We start from the raw sequence: 14,923 nt of genomic DNA, 5'->3' as shown, positions 1-14,923 counted from the left end.
AGGTCATACTACAGACCCAATGCCTGAGGAAAAAATGATTCTGAAAATCAGAAATGGTTGGGGCCAGTTGGATCTTGAAGGGGAGAGGCAGCAACAGAGAATGTACATCTCTCGGGTCTTACCAGATGATTTTTCCTAAGCAATGGGACACAGAGGACACCATTCCTGTCAAAACCTACTGGATGGCCAGAAATAATGGGTGGTTCCACAAGTATCCTGGCACTTTGCCATGAAGGGTTTTATAGGTTAAAACCAGGTCCACGAATTGCACCTGGAAGTGAACTAGCAACCAGCACAGCTTGCAGAGGAGAGGTGTTAACATAAGCATACTGAGGTATACCCATCGCTACCCATGCTGATATGTTCTGGACCACCTGAAACTTCCAAGTGGTCACCAAGGGCAGACCTGTGTAGAGTGCATTGTGGTAATCCCATCACAAGACTAAGGCATGAGTGACTGTGAGCAAGGCCTCCCAATCCAGGAATAGGCATAATTGGCAGACAAGATGAAGCTCTGTAAAGATCCTCAGAGCCATGAATGACACCTGCTCTTTGAGCAGGAGCTGTGAGTCTAGGAAGACCTCCAAATTATGCACCAGATCTGCTTGGGGCAGTGCCACTCCATCCAGAACCAAAGATGGAAATTACCAGTCTTATGAGGGTTGAATCTAAGCCTGTTCCCCCTCACCCAGAACCCTAAATTCAAAGTGCTGGTGTTAACCTATAAAGGTTATCATAGAAATGACTTGCCATCATCAGTAAAGATCTCACAGAAGCATGGGAAACGTATTTTAAAGTCCTTTACAATTCCTATGAGCAGGAACAGGCAAATCTAAAAACTGAAATAAATCAAGGAATTCTTCCTAAATGACCCCTGAAATCAATAACCATCTTACAAAGTCATTAAAGTCAAGCAAGTTTCCTTGTGGCGATGCCATCCTGTCTAAGATGCTGAGGGAAAATGCCAACTAGTAGGCACCTGTTTGGGTGTCTCTTATATAGATAAAACGGGTCATATTTCCCATGACTGGAGTATTACCATTGTTGACTAAGATTAGCAAATGTTATGCCTGCCACCTGAATAGCAAATTATAGGATTGGAGAGAGAAAGAATCAGTACTGGGCAGTGAGCAGTTTTTGTTCCAACTGTCCTACATTAGATCATATTCTTACTGAAAAATACAGCTGCAAGAACAAGTCTATACTTTATGTAGCCTTTTCAAATCTCAAAACATTTAAGAACAATTCTTTGAGAGAAGTTCAGTAATACAAATATGGGAGGTGTCTCCTGCTTTTAATTCAACAATTTGACAATAACTCTGGTTAGAATTAGGTGTAATCCTCAAGGTATTTTGTCCAACCCAATCCCTGTTCAAAAGGGAGTTACACAAGGCTGTATTTAATCTCTTAAAACTCCTTAGTAGATTTAGTAGTCAGATCTGAGTTTCCACCCCTGCAAGATTGCTGGGGTGGATATTCCAATTCTGCTACATACTGATGATACAGCTATTCTATCATTAACACCTGTAGGACTTTTTACCTATTACTACGAAGAGCACCTTCAATGACTAGAGAACAATGAGAGGAAAACCAGCATGGTGTTTTTTGCCAGAAAACCTAAAAGATTTAAATGGGCTATTGAGCGGAAGGACATTGAGCAGGTTGACAATTTCAAACTGGGCGTGTGGTGGGGTGGGTTAGTGCTCCAGGCTATAGGTGCCTGGAAGATGCATATTGATCATGTTGCTTCACAGGCATGAAGTAGTACAGGAGCCATAATAAAGTTTTATCTGTACAGGAGGTAGGAACTGCATATTTTTCATAGCAAAACTAAATACTTTATGGTACCCAAGTGGGACTATTTATTCATTATATATAACTTGATATATGCAAGTGATTGTGTACAAGTTTGCCTTGCAAACACTCTTCCAATTACCTAGATGCATATCTAATGTGACTTTTAGAACAGAAGCAGGGGAACAAAAAGTGGAGGTGAGGCATGGATGTAAATATTCACCTATTGCCTTAAATGCTACTGATTCCATTAGTCCTGGCAAACCAATTTCAGTCTTTGTAGCAACAAGCAATTTGGGGAAAACTTATTATTTCTTGCCTTGTGAACAACTGCGCCTTTTGGAATACACTCAGGCAAAAAGAATTAGAAAGAAGCCCTAGATGTTGAACTTCAGATATTGAACCATTAGCTGTATTCTACCTCATGTTAGCTCCCATGATTCACTTCTAGGTGGAAACCAGGCAGATATTAACCACCTTAGTCTCTTCTGCCTAACCGAGTTGGACTTGATGTTTTACCTCTTCAGTTCTTAATGGGAGTTTTTTTTTTAAGTCCCCATGCGTGAAAGAACTTGTCCTTGGAGCACAAGTGCCACAGAGACTCTCACACACATGCTTTTATACTGCCCGTTACCAAGGCAGTTGTCCAACCCTTTACTGACACATTTTGCAGGTCAAAAATCCTTGTGGATTTTTTTTCTGTCAGACAAGAAACAGTTTATCACATTTCCAGGTTTTGTGCTACAGCAGTTACAATTCGTAAACAAATAATTTTGGGGACAGGGCTTGGGCAAACACATTGAAGGTCCTTTTCAATCACCTTCACAATTACTGACAGATACTCGCAAGCTGAGGTCAACCCTTTCAACGTATACCTATTATTATTATACCTATTATTATACTTATTATTATTATATCAACCTGAAGATGTTGCCTAGCTGGGCAATGAAAGGTTTGCAAGAAAACAACCAAGCTCAGAGAGCACCAAGGACTCCATACCTCTTATTGCTTATTTCTTTTTATTAACCAAACTTTATTGATCCTATAGAACTTTAGTTTTTTCTTTCTTAAACATAGTATTTTATTAAGCCCTTAATTTAGTTTTGAATGTTTAAGTAAGTTTAACTATTATCGTTATTTTATCATTGATATTTTATTTCAGTTTATTCTTATTTTAATATTTTTATGATCTGAAGGATTGCACTTATACCTTTTATTCCACTTATGTATCTATTTAATTACCTTTTCTTGGTTCTTAATTATTATTGTATTTTATAATTTCTGTTACCGGGTTGTATTAATCAATGATCAATTACCACAATAAATTTGATTGATTGAACCTACAAAATTCTTCATGCTTGGCACCTGGATACTTACAGGACCACCTTCTCAAGCTTGCCCAGCCTGTTAGTTTGTTGAAGGAGGGACTCCTTGCTGTCCCACAGTTCTGTGATATCAAGGGAGCCACAGCTAAAAGGTAGTGGAATGGACTCCTGACTGAAATCAGTCTGGCCCCTCCCTGATAGTTTTTAGGAAGTTGCTAAAAAAAGCTCTTTTGGACAGCGTGTTGATAACATCACCTATGCCTCGTTATTATTTTTTTCTCTCCTGCTTCTGTTTGTATTTTGTGATTTGGATTGTTGCTTTAATTTTACTGCCAGTGTTTTTATTGTGACATCATAATCGCTGAGAGTCATAAGACAGGTGAGTTAAAAATCAAATATAAATAAACAAACAGATAGCTGCCTCAGGTTAGAAGGAGTTTGGTAAGCATGTTTCCTGATTAACAAATTTTATTAGAGGGCATAACATTTCATAGTTAGAAAAGGTGCCACCAGACTTTTGCTACCACAGACTAATATGGCTCTCTTCCTAGAGTTATCCACATCAATAATTAATGTAACTCAATATTTCTTGATAGTGTTATCCACAGAAATATTCCATGGTTTTATGTATACATAAAGAAGACAGAGATTCAACTGGAGGCTTTTATTATTTATTTATAATAATGTTCAGTCCCCTTTTCTTTAAAAATAATCCCTGTGCATTGGAGTATATGCACTGCCACTTAACAACAGTTCTCTTTTAACACCCACATAATAAATTGGTGGGATCTGCTATCTGGGAACAAGTTACATCCAAAGTTGGGCTACAATTAAACTATCTAAACAGAGGAGCTGTTTGCTGAATTACAGTTCTATAAGCTGTCGCCATCATCATCATCATCTGACTCCCAGGGACTCTGGGCGGCAGAAGAAATGCTGGGAGTTGTAGTATTTGAAGTGACACAGGTTTTCTAACCTCTCCATTTTATGAATGGGCAATGGTATCTGATACAAGATTGCCATTTTTGGTAGCACCCACAAAGTCAGATGTAATAAGTACTTCTATCTTCATGTAAGTCAAGATAAGTAGACAAATCCAAATGTTGCTTTTAACAAGGCTCCAAAAGGGAATTGGTATTCTAAGCTACAACTCAGTATTTGTCTCACTACCTCAGGCTAATGACATGTTGCTTTCCTAGACAATTGTAATTTGGTCTGGGCTGGCATAACATACTCCATTATTTGCATTTGATGCTGGTCCTGTTCCTGGCCATATTTAGCCAAACGTACCAGCTGGAAACGACATGATAAAGGTCACTACGCATTTTGGATTTTGTGCAGTAGACATAACAACAGATATATCTGACTGTTGCTCCAGGAGGTATTGCAAGGTTATGTTGGCTGCAATAGACTTTTTTTAAAAAGCAATTTTATAGACTGAAATTAGACTAAAATACTATGGAAACAACTGTATAAAAACCTCATTTTATAAGGGACCATTTATTTTCTTTCATTTTGTAAGATTAAAAAAAAATAAACTAGATAGACTGACTGCTTTTTTATTAGAATTGTTTCTGGAAGCCAATCTTCTATCCATGGTTGTGTATCTTTCAATCAGGAGCCCTTTTGACTTGGGTGGGGTGTGTGTGTCTGTGTGTATGTAATAAATAATTTTAGGAGTAACAGAATCAGTCTAAACCTTCCCTAAGCTGAGAACTGCATCCTTCAAAGCTAGATTCAATATTCTTCCATCTGCACTACTCCAAGGCAGGTATAATAAAGTCCCTATACTTGAGCATATCTGCCCATGTGGTGAAGTAGAAACCACCTCACATGTACTGCTACACTATAAATTTTACAGGGATATCAGGTCAATCTACATTTTGTCCCTAGTAGATAAATTCCCTGAGTATCCAGATAATTTTTACGTGAACCATCTACTTCAGGATTTAAAACATTACATTACATGCACAGTTGCCAAATTCTGTGTTGCTGCAATGAAAATAAGACAAAACCAGACAAAGAAATAACTCCCTTTTTTAAAAAGTACTTTTAAATTTGAAATAACTTAATAAATTGTCAGGAGATATACAGTATATTGTTACTTTATATTTCCTAATGTTCTAGGCTCACACCACTAAGGTAACAAATGTATTAATATAGTAATAGCAGAGTGAATGCTATATTATTGTGATATATCTTATTAGTCAGTAGTATGTTATTGTATTGGTTTTACTTTGCTTTTCTCCTTTTAAATTTTGCTGGTCATTGACCAAATAAATATGATGGATTGAATCAAAGTCTTCAATAGCAGTATTTGATATGTTACAAGAATATTATTTTCTGTTTCATAGTACAGGTAGTCCTCGCTTAATGACCATTCATTCAGTGACCATTTGAAGTTACGATGGTGCTGATTGAATGGTAGTCACAACCAGTCCTTGAAGTTACAGCTGTTGCAGCACCGTATGGTCATCTGCTCAAAATTCAGTGCTTGGCAACTGGCCCACATTTACAACTACAGCATGCGCTTCAACTTACCTCAACGCCTATCTTCCCCCCATCCCTGCCCTTCTGGCTGCCCTGCACTCTGCTGCCACCACCTGCCCCTGCCGCCTCCACCATCCCCAGCTTAACTTCACTGTCTTCTTCCTCCTGCTGTTGGTCAGGGATCTGGATGCTGGGTGAGCTGTCACCTACACTGCTACCCTGCCTCCTCTGCCAGCTCCATCCCACTACCTCCGCCACAGCCAGGCCCAGTGAGACCCCTTTGGCAGACGAGGCTCTGTTGCCCTGCTGTGCTTGCATCCCAGGGTTGTGCCCTTATCCAGCGCCTGGATCCGAGGCCAGTAGCAGGAGGAAGAAAACATCGAAGGTCAGTGGGGGGTGGTGTCAGGCTCTGCCTGCTACCCAGTAAAAACGCAGATGCTAGTGTAGGCTTAGGTTCTGGTTTTATTTGAGTATAGAATGCATGCCCTTTAAGAAAAGCTGAGAGTGAGTGGAGCGCGCCGGAACGGGATTTAAATAGCCCGCGCCGGTCAGCGCTCCACCCCTTCGGGTGTGCCCCGACCCCGTTGGTTCCGTTGCCGGTAGGTGAGGGGTCGTGGAGCCCCTCCTGTGCTCCGGGCGTTTCCTTAATTGCTTCCCTGGCCGGTGATGGTTCATTGCCGGGCGATCAGGTTCGTAATCTCTTTGACAGCTCAGGCGCGCCTCGTGGTCTGGTCTTGTCAATTACCTTCTTTGCAACATTGTATCTCTCTCTCCCGTGCCTCCAGCTAGAGTTGATACTTTGTTGCCAGCACCTGTTGCTCTTTTGTTAGCTAGTTGCCTTTTCCCTTAATCCGCCCGGTACCCATTTCCCTGCATTGTCATGCGAGCCGTTGCGATGTCACAAGCATCGCAACGGTGATCATAACATACTGCCCCCCCTTTGAGAAGGTTAAGCCGTGGGTTTGGAGGGGTAGGTGGCATGGAAGGTGCGGATCAGGTCGGGGGCCTGGACGTCATGGGCAGCGACCCACTCAGGGTGTGGAAAGTGTTTCCACTTTACGAGGTATTGGAGGGAGCCCCGCCGCTTGCGGGAGTCAAGTACCTCCTTTACTTCGAAGTGTTGCTGCCTGTCTATCATCACTGGTGGAGGGGGGGGGCGTGTGTGGGTGCCACCAGGAGGGATCACTTGCCGGCTTGAGTAAGCTGCAGTGAAATACCGGGTGTAGTCTCTTTAGATTATGGGGCAGGTCCAAGCGCACCGTGACTGGGTTCACGATTTGTGTCACCTGGAATGGTCCAATGAACTTGGGGGCCAGCTTCTTCGATGGTTGCGGCGATTTTATGAATTTGGTGGATAGACAGACCATGTCCCCCACCTGAAATGTTGGTTGTCGGCGCCGGTGTTTGTCCGCTTGTAATTTGTACGCCGTTTGTGCCTCTTTAAGCGCGTCCTTGATGACCGGCCAGGAATCTGCGAGTTTCTCACCCCAATCACAGGCGGCCACTGTTGGGGACGGAGGCTGAGGTAGTTCAGGGATGGGGATGAACTCCCGACCCGACACTACCCCAAAGGGGGTTTTTCCCGTGCTTTGGTGTATCGCGTTGTATGTGACCTCTGCAAACGGGAGGAGGTCCACCCAGTCATCTTGGTGATAGTTTATGTAGGAGCAGAGGAATTGCTCCAGTGTGGCATTAAGGATCTCTGTGGATCTGTCCGTCTGGGGATGCCAGGAGGTTGACAGGGCTTGCTGGGTACCTATCAGTTTCAAAAAAGCCCGCCAAAACCTCGAGGTAAATTGTGTGCCCCTATCGGTCACCAAGCGGGAGGGGCATCCGTGTAGGTGGTACACGTGGACTAGGAACAGTTTCGCCAGCTGTTGGGCTGACGGGATCGAGGCGCAGGGGATGAAATGCGCTTGTTTTGAAAAGTAGTCTTTTACCACCCAAATGACCGTTTTCTTTTGGCTGGGTGGTAAGTCGACTAGGAAGTCCATTGAGATCTCATCCCAAGGGTGGGAGGGTTCAGCCATGGGTTGCAGCAGCCCCTGGGGTTTGCCAGCCGGTCACTTGGCCATAGCGCACACTGGGCAGGACGCCACATACGTCTTGACGTCCTTCCTCAGCGAGGGCCACCAAAACTGTCTCCGAGTCAGGTGTAGGGTTTTCAAGAACCCGAGGTGACCAGCCTGTTTGCTGTCATGCGATCTGTTGAGGATCGCCTGCCGTTGTGAGTCGGGTACATGTAACCTTCCCTCCGCCCATGCTAGGTCCTGGTCCATGGTGACCTTGTTGGGGTTGGCGAGGAGCCAGGGGTCAGATTTTAATGCCGTTATGAACTCTGCCCGTAGCCCACCTGGCATTTGAGGTTGCCTGCATCTAGGGGCGGGTTGCGTCGTAGTTGTTTGCGAGGGGGGGCAGGCTGTCCCCGAGCGCGACCCCGGGTGACCACTGCCATACCCAGCTGGGAATCGGAAAGCACCGTCCCTACGATGTTGGAGATAGGCTCCGCATCCTGAGGCAGTCGGGAGAGTGCCTCTGCCAGGAAGTTCTTTTTGCCTGGTATGAACTTCAGCTGGAAGTTGAACCGGCTGAAGAACTGAGCCAGCGTATTTGCTTGGGACTAAGGCGCCGGGGCGTACGGAGCGCCTCGAGGTTGCGGTGGTCTGTCCAGACCTCAAACGGGCAAGTCGTCCCTTCCAAAAGGTGACGCCAAGCCTCCAGCACTGCTTTAACCGCAAATGCTTCCTTTTCCCACACGTGCCAGTGCCTCTCTGTCTCCGAGAATTTCGAGAGGTAGGCGCATGGCTTCAGGATTCCAGCGGAATCCTTTTGCAGCAGGATGGCTCCTATTCAGAAGTCAGAGGCGTCCACCTGCACCACAAAAGGCCGTTCGGGGTCCGGGTGAGCTAGAATTGGCTCCGCTGTGAACAGCGCTTTTAGTCTGTCAAACGCGGTTTGACAGGCAGGAGTCCAATTAAGTACGGCCCCCGGGTTTTTTACCTTGCGCGTCTCCCCGACGCCTTTGGTCTTGAGCAAATCGGTTAAGGGTAGGGCGATTTCCGCGAACCCCCTCGCGAAGGACCTATAGAAATTTGCGAACCCGAGGAAGCTTTGAAGCTGGCGCCTGGTGCGTGGGCGTTCCCAGCTCAAGACTGCCTGAACCTTCACGGGGTCCATCTCTACGCCTTTGTCAGAGATTCTGTACCCTAGGTAGTCCAAGCGCAACTTCTGGAATTCGCACTTGGACAGCTTAGCGTAGATTTTGGCTTTCCGGAGCTTAGTGAGGACTTGCCTCACTAACCTCTCGTGTTCCCTCTGCATCCTCGTGTAGATGAGGACATCATCCAGGTAAACCAGTATGCCCTTGAATAGGTGTTCGTGCAGTACCTCATTGATGAGTTGCATGAAGACCCCCGGGGCCCCCGCAAGACCGAATGGCAGTACCTTGTATTGGAAGGAGCCCAAGGGACAGTTGAATGCCGTTTTCCACTCGTCCCCCTCCCTGATGCGGATTCTGTAATACGCCTCGTGGAGGTCGAGTTTGGAAAACACCCTTCCCTTTGACAGGTGTGCTAGCATGTCCTTTACAAGGGGTAGGGGGTATTTGTTGGATAGGGAAGCTGAATTTAATCCGCGGTAATCGGTGCATAGTCTCAGGGTGCCGTTCTCCTTTTCCCGAAATAGGACGGGTGCTCCAACCGGCGAGTTTGCTGGTTCTATGAAGCCCCTGGAGAGGTTTTTGTCCAAGAATTCCCGCAGCGCCGCTAATTCTCTCTGGGTCATGGGGTAGATCTTGGGCTTGGGTAATGGGACGTCTGGGAGCAGTTCAATTGTGCAGTCCGTCTTGCGGTGGGGGGGTAATTGGTCCGCCTCCTCTTCTCCGAAGACATCTGCAAAGTCTGCATATTGCTCTGGCAGTCCTTCTGGGGGGGGGCGGTCGTGGGTATGGTCGACGACTTCTGCCCTCCCCACCATTGGAGCAGATGGTTTGTCCGGTGTCGGTGCCTGGTAGACCCCGTCTTTGAACTTGATGGAGCACGTCCTCCAGTCTATGTGTGGGTTGTTGCGTGCTAGCTAGGAGATCCCAAGCACTATTATGGGTTTCCCTATCTGGGTTTCCACAAAGTCTATGGATTCCTTGTGGGTGCCCATTGTCAGGGTGACCATTCCGGTCCTCTGGGTGGCCGGTCCCCCCCCCCCCTGCTGTAGAGCCATCTAGTTGTTGGAACACCAGCGGTTTAGGGAGGGGGGAACAGGGCAGTTTTAGTGCAGTGACAATGTCCGGGTGGATCAGATTTCTGGAGCACCCAGAATCCACCAGAGCTTTGACCGTAATGGCTCTAGGGCCATAAGGGAGTTTAATTGTCCCTGCCAGGATGGAGCAATCGTCACTCACCCTGGGGTTGTTGCGCCCCTTCTTCACCACCTGCCCAGCGGCGCTGCTTAGAGCAGGTGGGGAGCATTTTCCACCGGCTGTTCTTGGGCGTCGATCGCGTCCCCTGCGAGGTAGGCATCCGCGTCCTCGTCTGGGGTTGCTAACGCTCTTGTCAGGCGTCTGGGGGGGTTGGATGGCTTGTGCGGCATCTCCGGTGTGGGTCTGGGCAGGCGATCCGTTGTCCTGTTTTTGTAACAGTCCACCGCTCGGTGGCCCGTCTTCCCACACCTGGTACACTGCCCGCGGGCAAGCCTTCGTTGTTAGTCCGCGTGCCAGGTCGGGTCCGACTGTGGGACTAGTCTTCTGGTGCTGGGAGGGATTTTGTCCTCTGTGGTTGCAAGCAGGAACGTGCGCTGAGCGTGCTCCGCTTTTCCGGCTAGGCAAATCCACCCGTGAAGGGAGGCTGGGTCGTCCCTGTAGAGTGCCCATTGTAGCACCTCCCAGTTGAGGCCACGCTTGAACATGTCAATCAGGGTGGCTTCAGACCATTCCATGATTTTGCCTGCGAGGACCCTGAACTCAAGGGGATAGTTGGCCACCATTTTTCTTCCCTGGCGCAGCGCTTGAAGTGTGCACTTGGCCCTTTCCTTCACCAGGGGGTCCTCAAAGTAATGCTTCAGCTCGGCTAGGAAGTTGTGGAAATTGGGCAAGGCTGGGGCTCCGGACTTGGACATCTGTACATACCAGTCGGTGGCCCTATCTTGGAGCTTGGTGGCCACTGCCGAGATTTTTGTGGCTTCTGTGCTGAAGCAATGGCCGTATTGGGCCATGTAGTCCCTCGCATTTGTTAGGAAGAAGGACAGTTTCGTAGGGTTCCCGTCAAATTGTACGGGGAAGTCTTTGGCGAACCTCCCAATTTGCGGGACCCCTACCTGTGGGTGGTGAGGGATGGCTCCCACTGGCCTGGGGCCACGAAGCCCTGCGACAGAGTCTCGTGCTTGGCCCCTTCCGCTCGGGGTTGTTGGCGGGGTGGGTATGGTGACTCGATCCCCTCTTGCCCCGTGCCGCCTCAGTCTTGGAGCGCTCGCCTACGATCGTTGCCAGAGACTGGAGCATATGTTCCAGGTCTCGTACGTTGGCTTCCAGGGCCGTGTCCTTGTCTGGCGTGCTATGGTCTGCCGATGGGGACAGGAGCAGGTGTTCAAGGTATCGTACCCTGGCTTCCAGGGCCGTGACCCTGTCTGGCGTGCCCTGGTCGTCCGACGGTGCTGCCAGATGCTGTCCGGTACGTAGTCTTGCGCCTTCCTGCTCGGGCGTTTGGTGGTAGCGGAGCCTCCAGGTGGAGTAGGGTGTTCCCGTCCAGGGTCCTGCTCCGCCGGCCCATGTGAGGAGTTGCTGGTCCCCGACTTCGTCTTCCGTCGGGGCTCTCCCGTCTGGGTTGGAGCTCCAGGTCTGGAACTGGGGTGCGGTGTGGGCAGGGAGGGTGTCCGTGTCCCAATCCAGGTGTGCCACCTCCAGCAGCTGTCGGGTTGCCTCTGCCTCTTGCGGGCCGTCCTTCACGCCTCTGGTGCGAAGTGCTGGCTCCATTGCTGTCCCCGGTTCCGTTTTTGCCAGTTGATCTCTCCTGCGGAAAATTTTCGTCCGGGGGAGCTTGGCGACTTTGGTTTGGTGACTCTCAGCTTTATGTCAGGCTCTGCCTGCTACCCAGTAAAAACGCAGACACTAGTGTAGGCTTAGGTTCTGGTTTTATTTGAGTAACAGTATGCGTGCCCTTTAAGAAAAGCTGAGAGTGAGTGGAGCACGCCGGAATGGGATTTAAATAGCCCGCGTCGGTCAGCGCTCCACCCCTTACTTCGGGTGCATCCCGAGCATTCCGGTTCCGTTGCCGGTAGGTGAGGGGTCGTGGAGCCCCTCCTGTGCTCTGGTTGTTTCCTTAATTGCTTCCCTGGCCGGTGATGGTTCATTGCCGGGCGATCAGTTTCGTAATTTCTTTGACAGCTCGGGCGCGCCTCGTGGTCTGGTCTTGTCAATTACCTTCTTTGCAACATTGTACCTCTCTCTTCTGCGCCTCCGGCTAGAGTTGATACTTTGTTGCCAGCACCTGTTGCTCTCTTTTGTTAGCTAGTTGCCTTTTCCCTTAATCCGCCCGGTACCCATTTCCCTGCATTGTCATGCGAGCTGTTGCGATGTCACAAGCATCGCAACGGTGATCATGACAGGTGGCATTGATAGGTGGCAGTGGCAGAGTGCAGGGCAGCCAAAAGGGAGGGGGGATAGGTGGGTGGGTTGGTGTAGAAGCAAGTGCAGCAGGGCAGCGGAGCCTCATCTACCAGAGGGAGCTCACCATGCCTGACTGGGGAGGAGGCAGGACAGAAACAGCAGTCACACAGGGCAGGAAAAGCATGAGGTCCTCACCTAACAACCACAACCAGGACTATTGGAATTGCTGTCGCTAAGCAGTGTGGTCACATGATGTTTTGCCTAACTACCACTTCGCTTAGCGATGGAAATTCCAGTCCTAATTAGGGTCATTAAGTGTGGACTACCTGTTAGAACCTTGCATAAACTGACTGAAGCTAAAAGAAAAGTAAGAAATGTTAGATGCCTTCTTTAAGTTTCATCTGTTTCTTTCTTTCTCTCCAGATCAACAATAAACTCTGTGGTAAAGTTAAAATACCCCAGCAAGTATCCCGAGATGCAGAAGTAGTTCGTGAACTGGTTGTTCAAAGCGAACTAGGGAGTGAATACCTTCAAGGAAGAACAATTACAAAGTTCTTCTTGTCTCCTCGAACTGCCCTCATCAACTTTCTCATCCAGGACTAACAAGCAGAGATATTTTCTTAGAATTGCCCATGTAACTGTGGTAGAATCCAACAAAAAACATCTTTATTTCAGTGAAGATCAAAAAGGAGACCAAATCACCTCGTTCAAGAGCTTCAAGACTTAATAATTTCTCTTTGTATCACCTATAATCTTGTATTGCAGAAATTTATTCCTGATTACAGTATAAAAGCAAATCATGGAAGCCAAAGTTAAAATGAAGTTAAATATGGCGAATTTTTCACAGTTCTGCTGTATCGTCTTAAAATCTGTTCCTTGCATGGTTTCACTCAATGTCACAGTTGAGATTCTATATATAAAGAAAAGGAAAACAATTGGAGCTATTTATGTTATGAAAGGATCATTAAGATGAATGATTGAGCCTGCATTTGTGATTGGTCCATGGTTGTTTAAGAACTATAATGGATATAGATAATTCTTACATTTCAAATCATTTCAGCTCTTAATAGTGTTACCTAAGTTAGCAGTATTCTGTTGTGACAATAATTATCCAAGAATATTTCCAATTCCTCTCCTCACCTCAGAAAATAATAGGCAACCCAATGTCCTTCAAAAGTTTTTGACTGTAATGTTCAAAAGCCACTGTCAATATAATACAGTCAGGAATTATGGGAACTGCAGTCCTAAGCACGTTCATTTCAGAGGAATAGGTATTGGAGAATGTTAGTCAAACTGCTTTCTTAGGTTCCACTTGGAAAACAATTTTCCAGTTGGAGAACATAATTACTTTTTTAAAAAGTAGGAAATAATCTTTAAAAAGTCCTATTCCATTAGGAGGCCCTCTCTTATTTCAATACTCCGCAGAGGAGCAATGCCAGAGACATTTGGGCAGTGTTTCTTTGTTATAGGAAGTCACCCTAAACCTAGTCTTTTTTTTTCCCTTTCACAACACCTTTTTCAGTGATCAGGATGAACCAAAAAACCATGTTAATTAGCACTTTACTAATTGTTTTATATCTTGAGTAAATTATGCTTTGCTAAAAGTGGCAGGATTTCTCATGTATTATGCTGGAATTTGGGACTTCTGAGCAACAAGCTTGATAAGGATGAGACATCATAGATGGTCTTTCTGTGTTTCTCCAGTTTTCAGCACAAGCAAGGAAAAAGAGGGTAGTGGGTTGAGTCTGCACTCAATGACCCCAGGATTGGGGGGATATGGCGGGCAGAGTGTGCTTAATTACCATGGACTCACCATTGTGGTGATCCTGCTTAAGCCATTCCTTCTGAAGTAAATGGTTTTACAGTTGGCCAAAGCTTTGAGAACACATTATTTTTCCTCTTAATATATTATTGTAAACTGATTGGGCAAAACATTATATTAAACATAACCCCAATATTCTGGGCAAATTTAGGAAAAGTCAGTCTGTTTCCTTAATTGTATACTATTAACCACGCAATCTCCAGAAAGGAAAGTTGTCTGATATTGGGTATACTCCTGACCTCTCAAAGTTTATCATTATTTCTTAAACAGAGAGAAGTAAAGTAGAGAAGTAAACATACACGGAGTATCAGGCTCATGCATAAAAGCCTTGTGAAAACGTTAGTACTGGAGTTAAAATAATGAGCAGTTATCCAGAAAACCTTCATTTGAAGTAAAATTTGCAGTTCAGCTCACCACTCCAAGAAATGTGTGGGCATAGTCAAGGATACCAAGAGAAAATCTATCATATCTCCACATTTCATACCATGTATCTGAAAAGTACATTACAATAAATTTATAGAAACTTTGGTTCCCAGACTATGTCAATTCTAATATGGTTTATTTTCTACTATTTTTAAAGCAAGCTTTTAAAGTTGCATTCTATAATTCTGGATGCAAGCTTGCCTCCCTCTCCCAACAAAAGAATAAATTATTGCTAGTTGGTGATTAAAGAAACACAAAGGCCTTCAATGGAAATTGTACAGCCATAAAAGTGATAGTCTGAAACTGAATGACTAGTTATACAGCAAGAATTTCAATTACTCTTTCAAAAAAACTTTTCCACGGATCAGTTAAAATATACAGTGCATTCGGAAAGTATTCAGACCCCCTTCACTTTTTTCAATTTTGTTATGTTGCAGCCTGATACTACGATCATTCAAATTCATTTTTTTCTCA

The 14,923-nt window shown here is 46.0% G+C and overlaps 1 protein-coding gene across 1 annotated transcript in view; it reads left to right on the top strand.

Moving 5' to 3' along the window:
* The window catches only part of LARS2 (leucyl-tRNA synthetase 2, mitochondrial), an 87,336-nt gene extending 73,472 nt beyond the window's left edge, over positions 1-13,864 (top strand). The window contains exon 21 of the mRNA XM_063304018.1: positions 12,628-13,864. Coding sequence (XP_063160088.1) covers positions 12,628-12,807 — 180 coding nt within the window. The 3' untranslated portion in view covers positions 12,808-13,864. The remainder of the gene's footprint in view (positions 1-12,627) is intronic.
* Positions 13,865-14,923: the final 1,059 nt, after the last annotated feature.

This window comes from Candoia aspera, chromosome 4 (genome assembly GCF_035149785.1).
Source record: "Candoia aspera isolate rCanAsp1 chromosome 4, rCanAsp1.hap2, whole genome shotgun sequence".
Classification (NCBI taxonomy): domain Eukaryota; kingdom Metazoa; phylum Chordata; class Lepidosauria; order Squamata; family Boidae; genus Candoia; species Candoia aspera.
The sequence above is the reverse complement of the archived record's forward strand: the minus strand, read 5'-3'. Positions and strand labels throughout refer to the sequence as shown.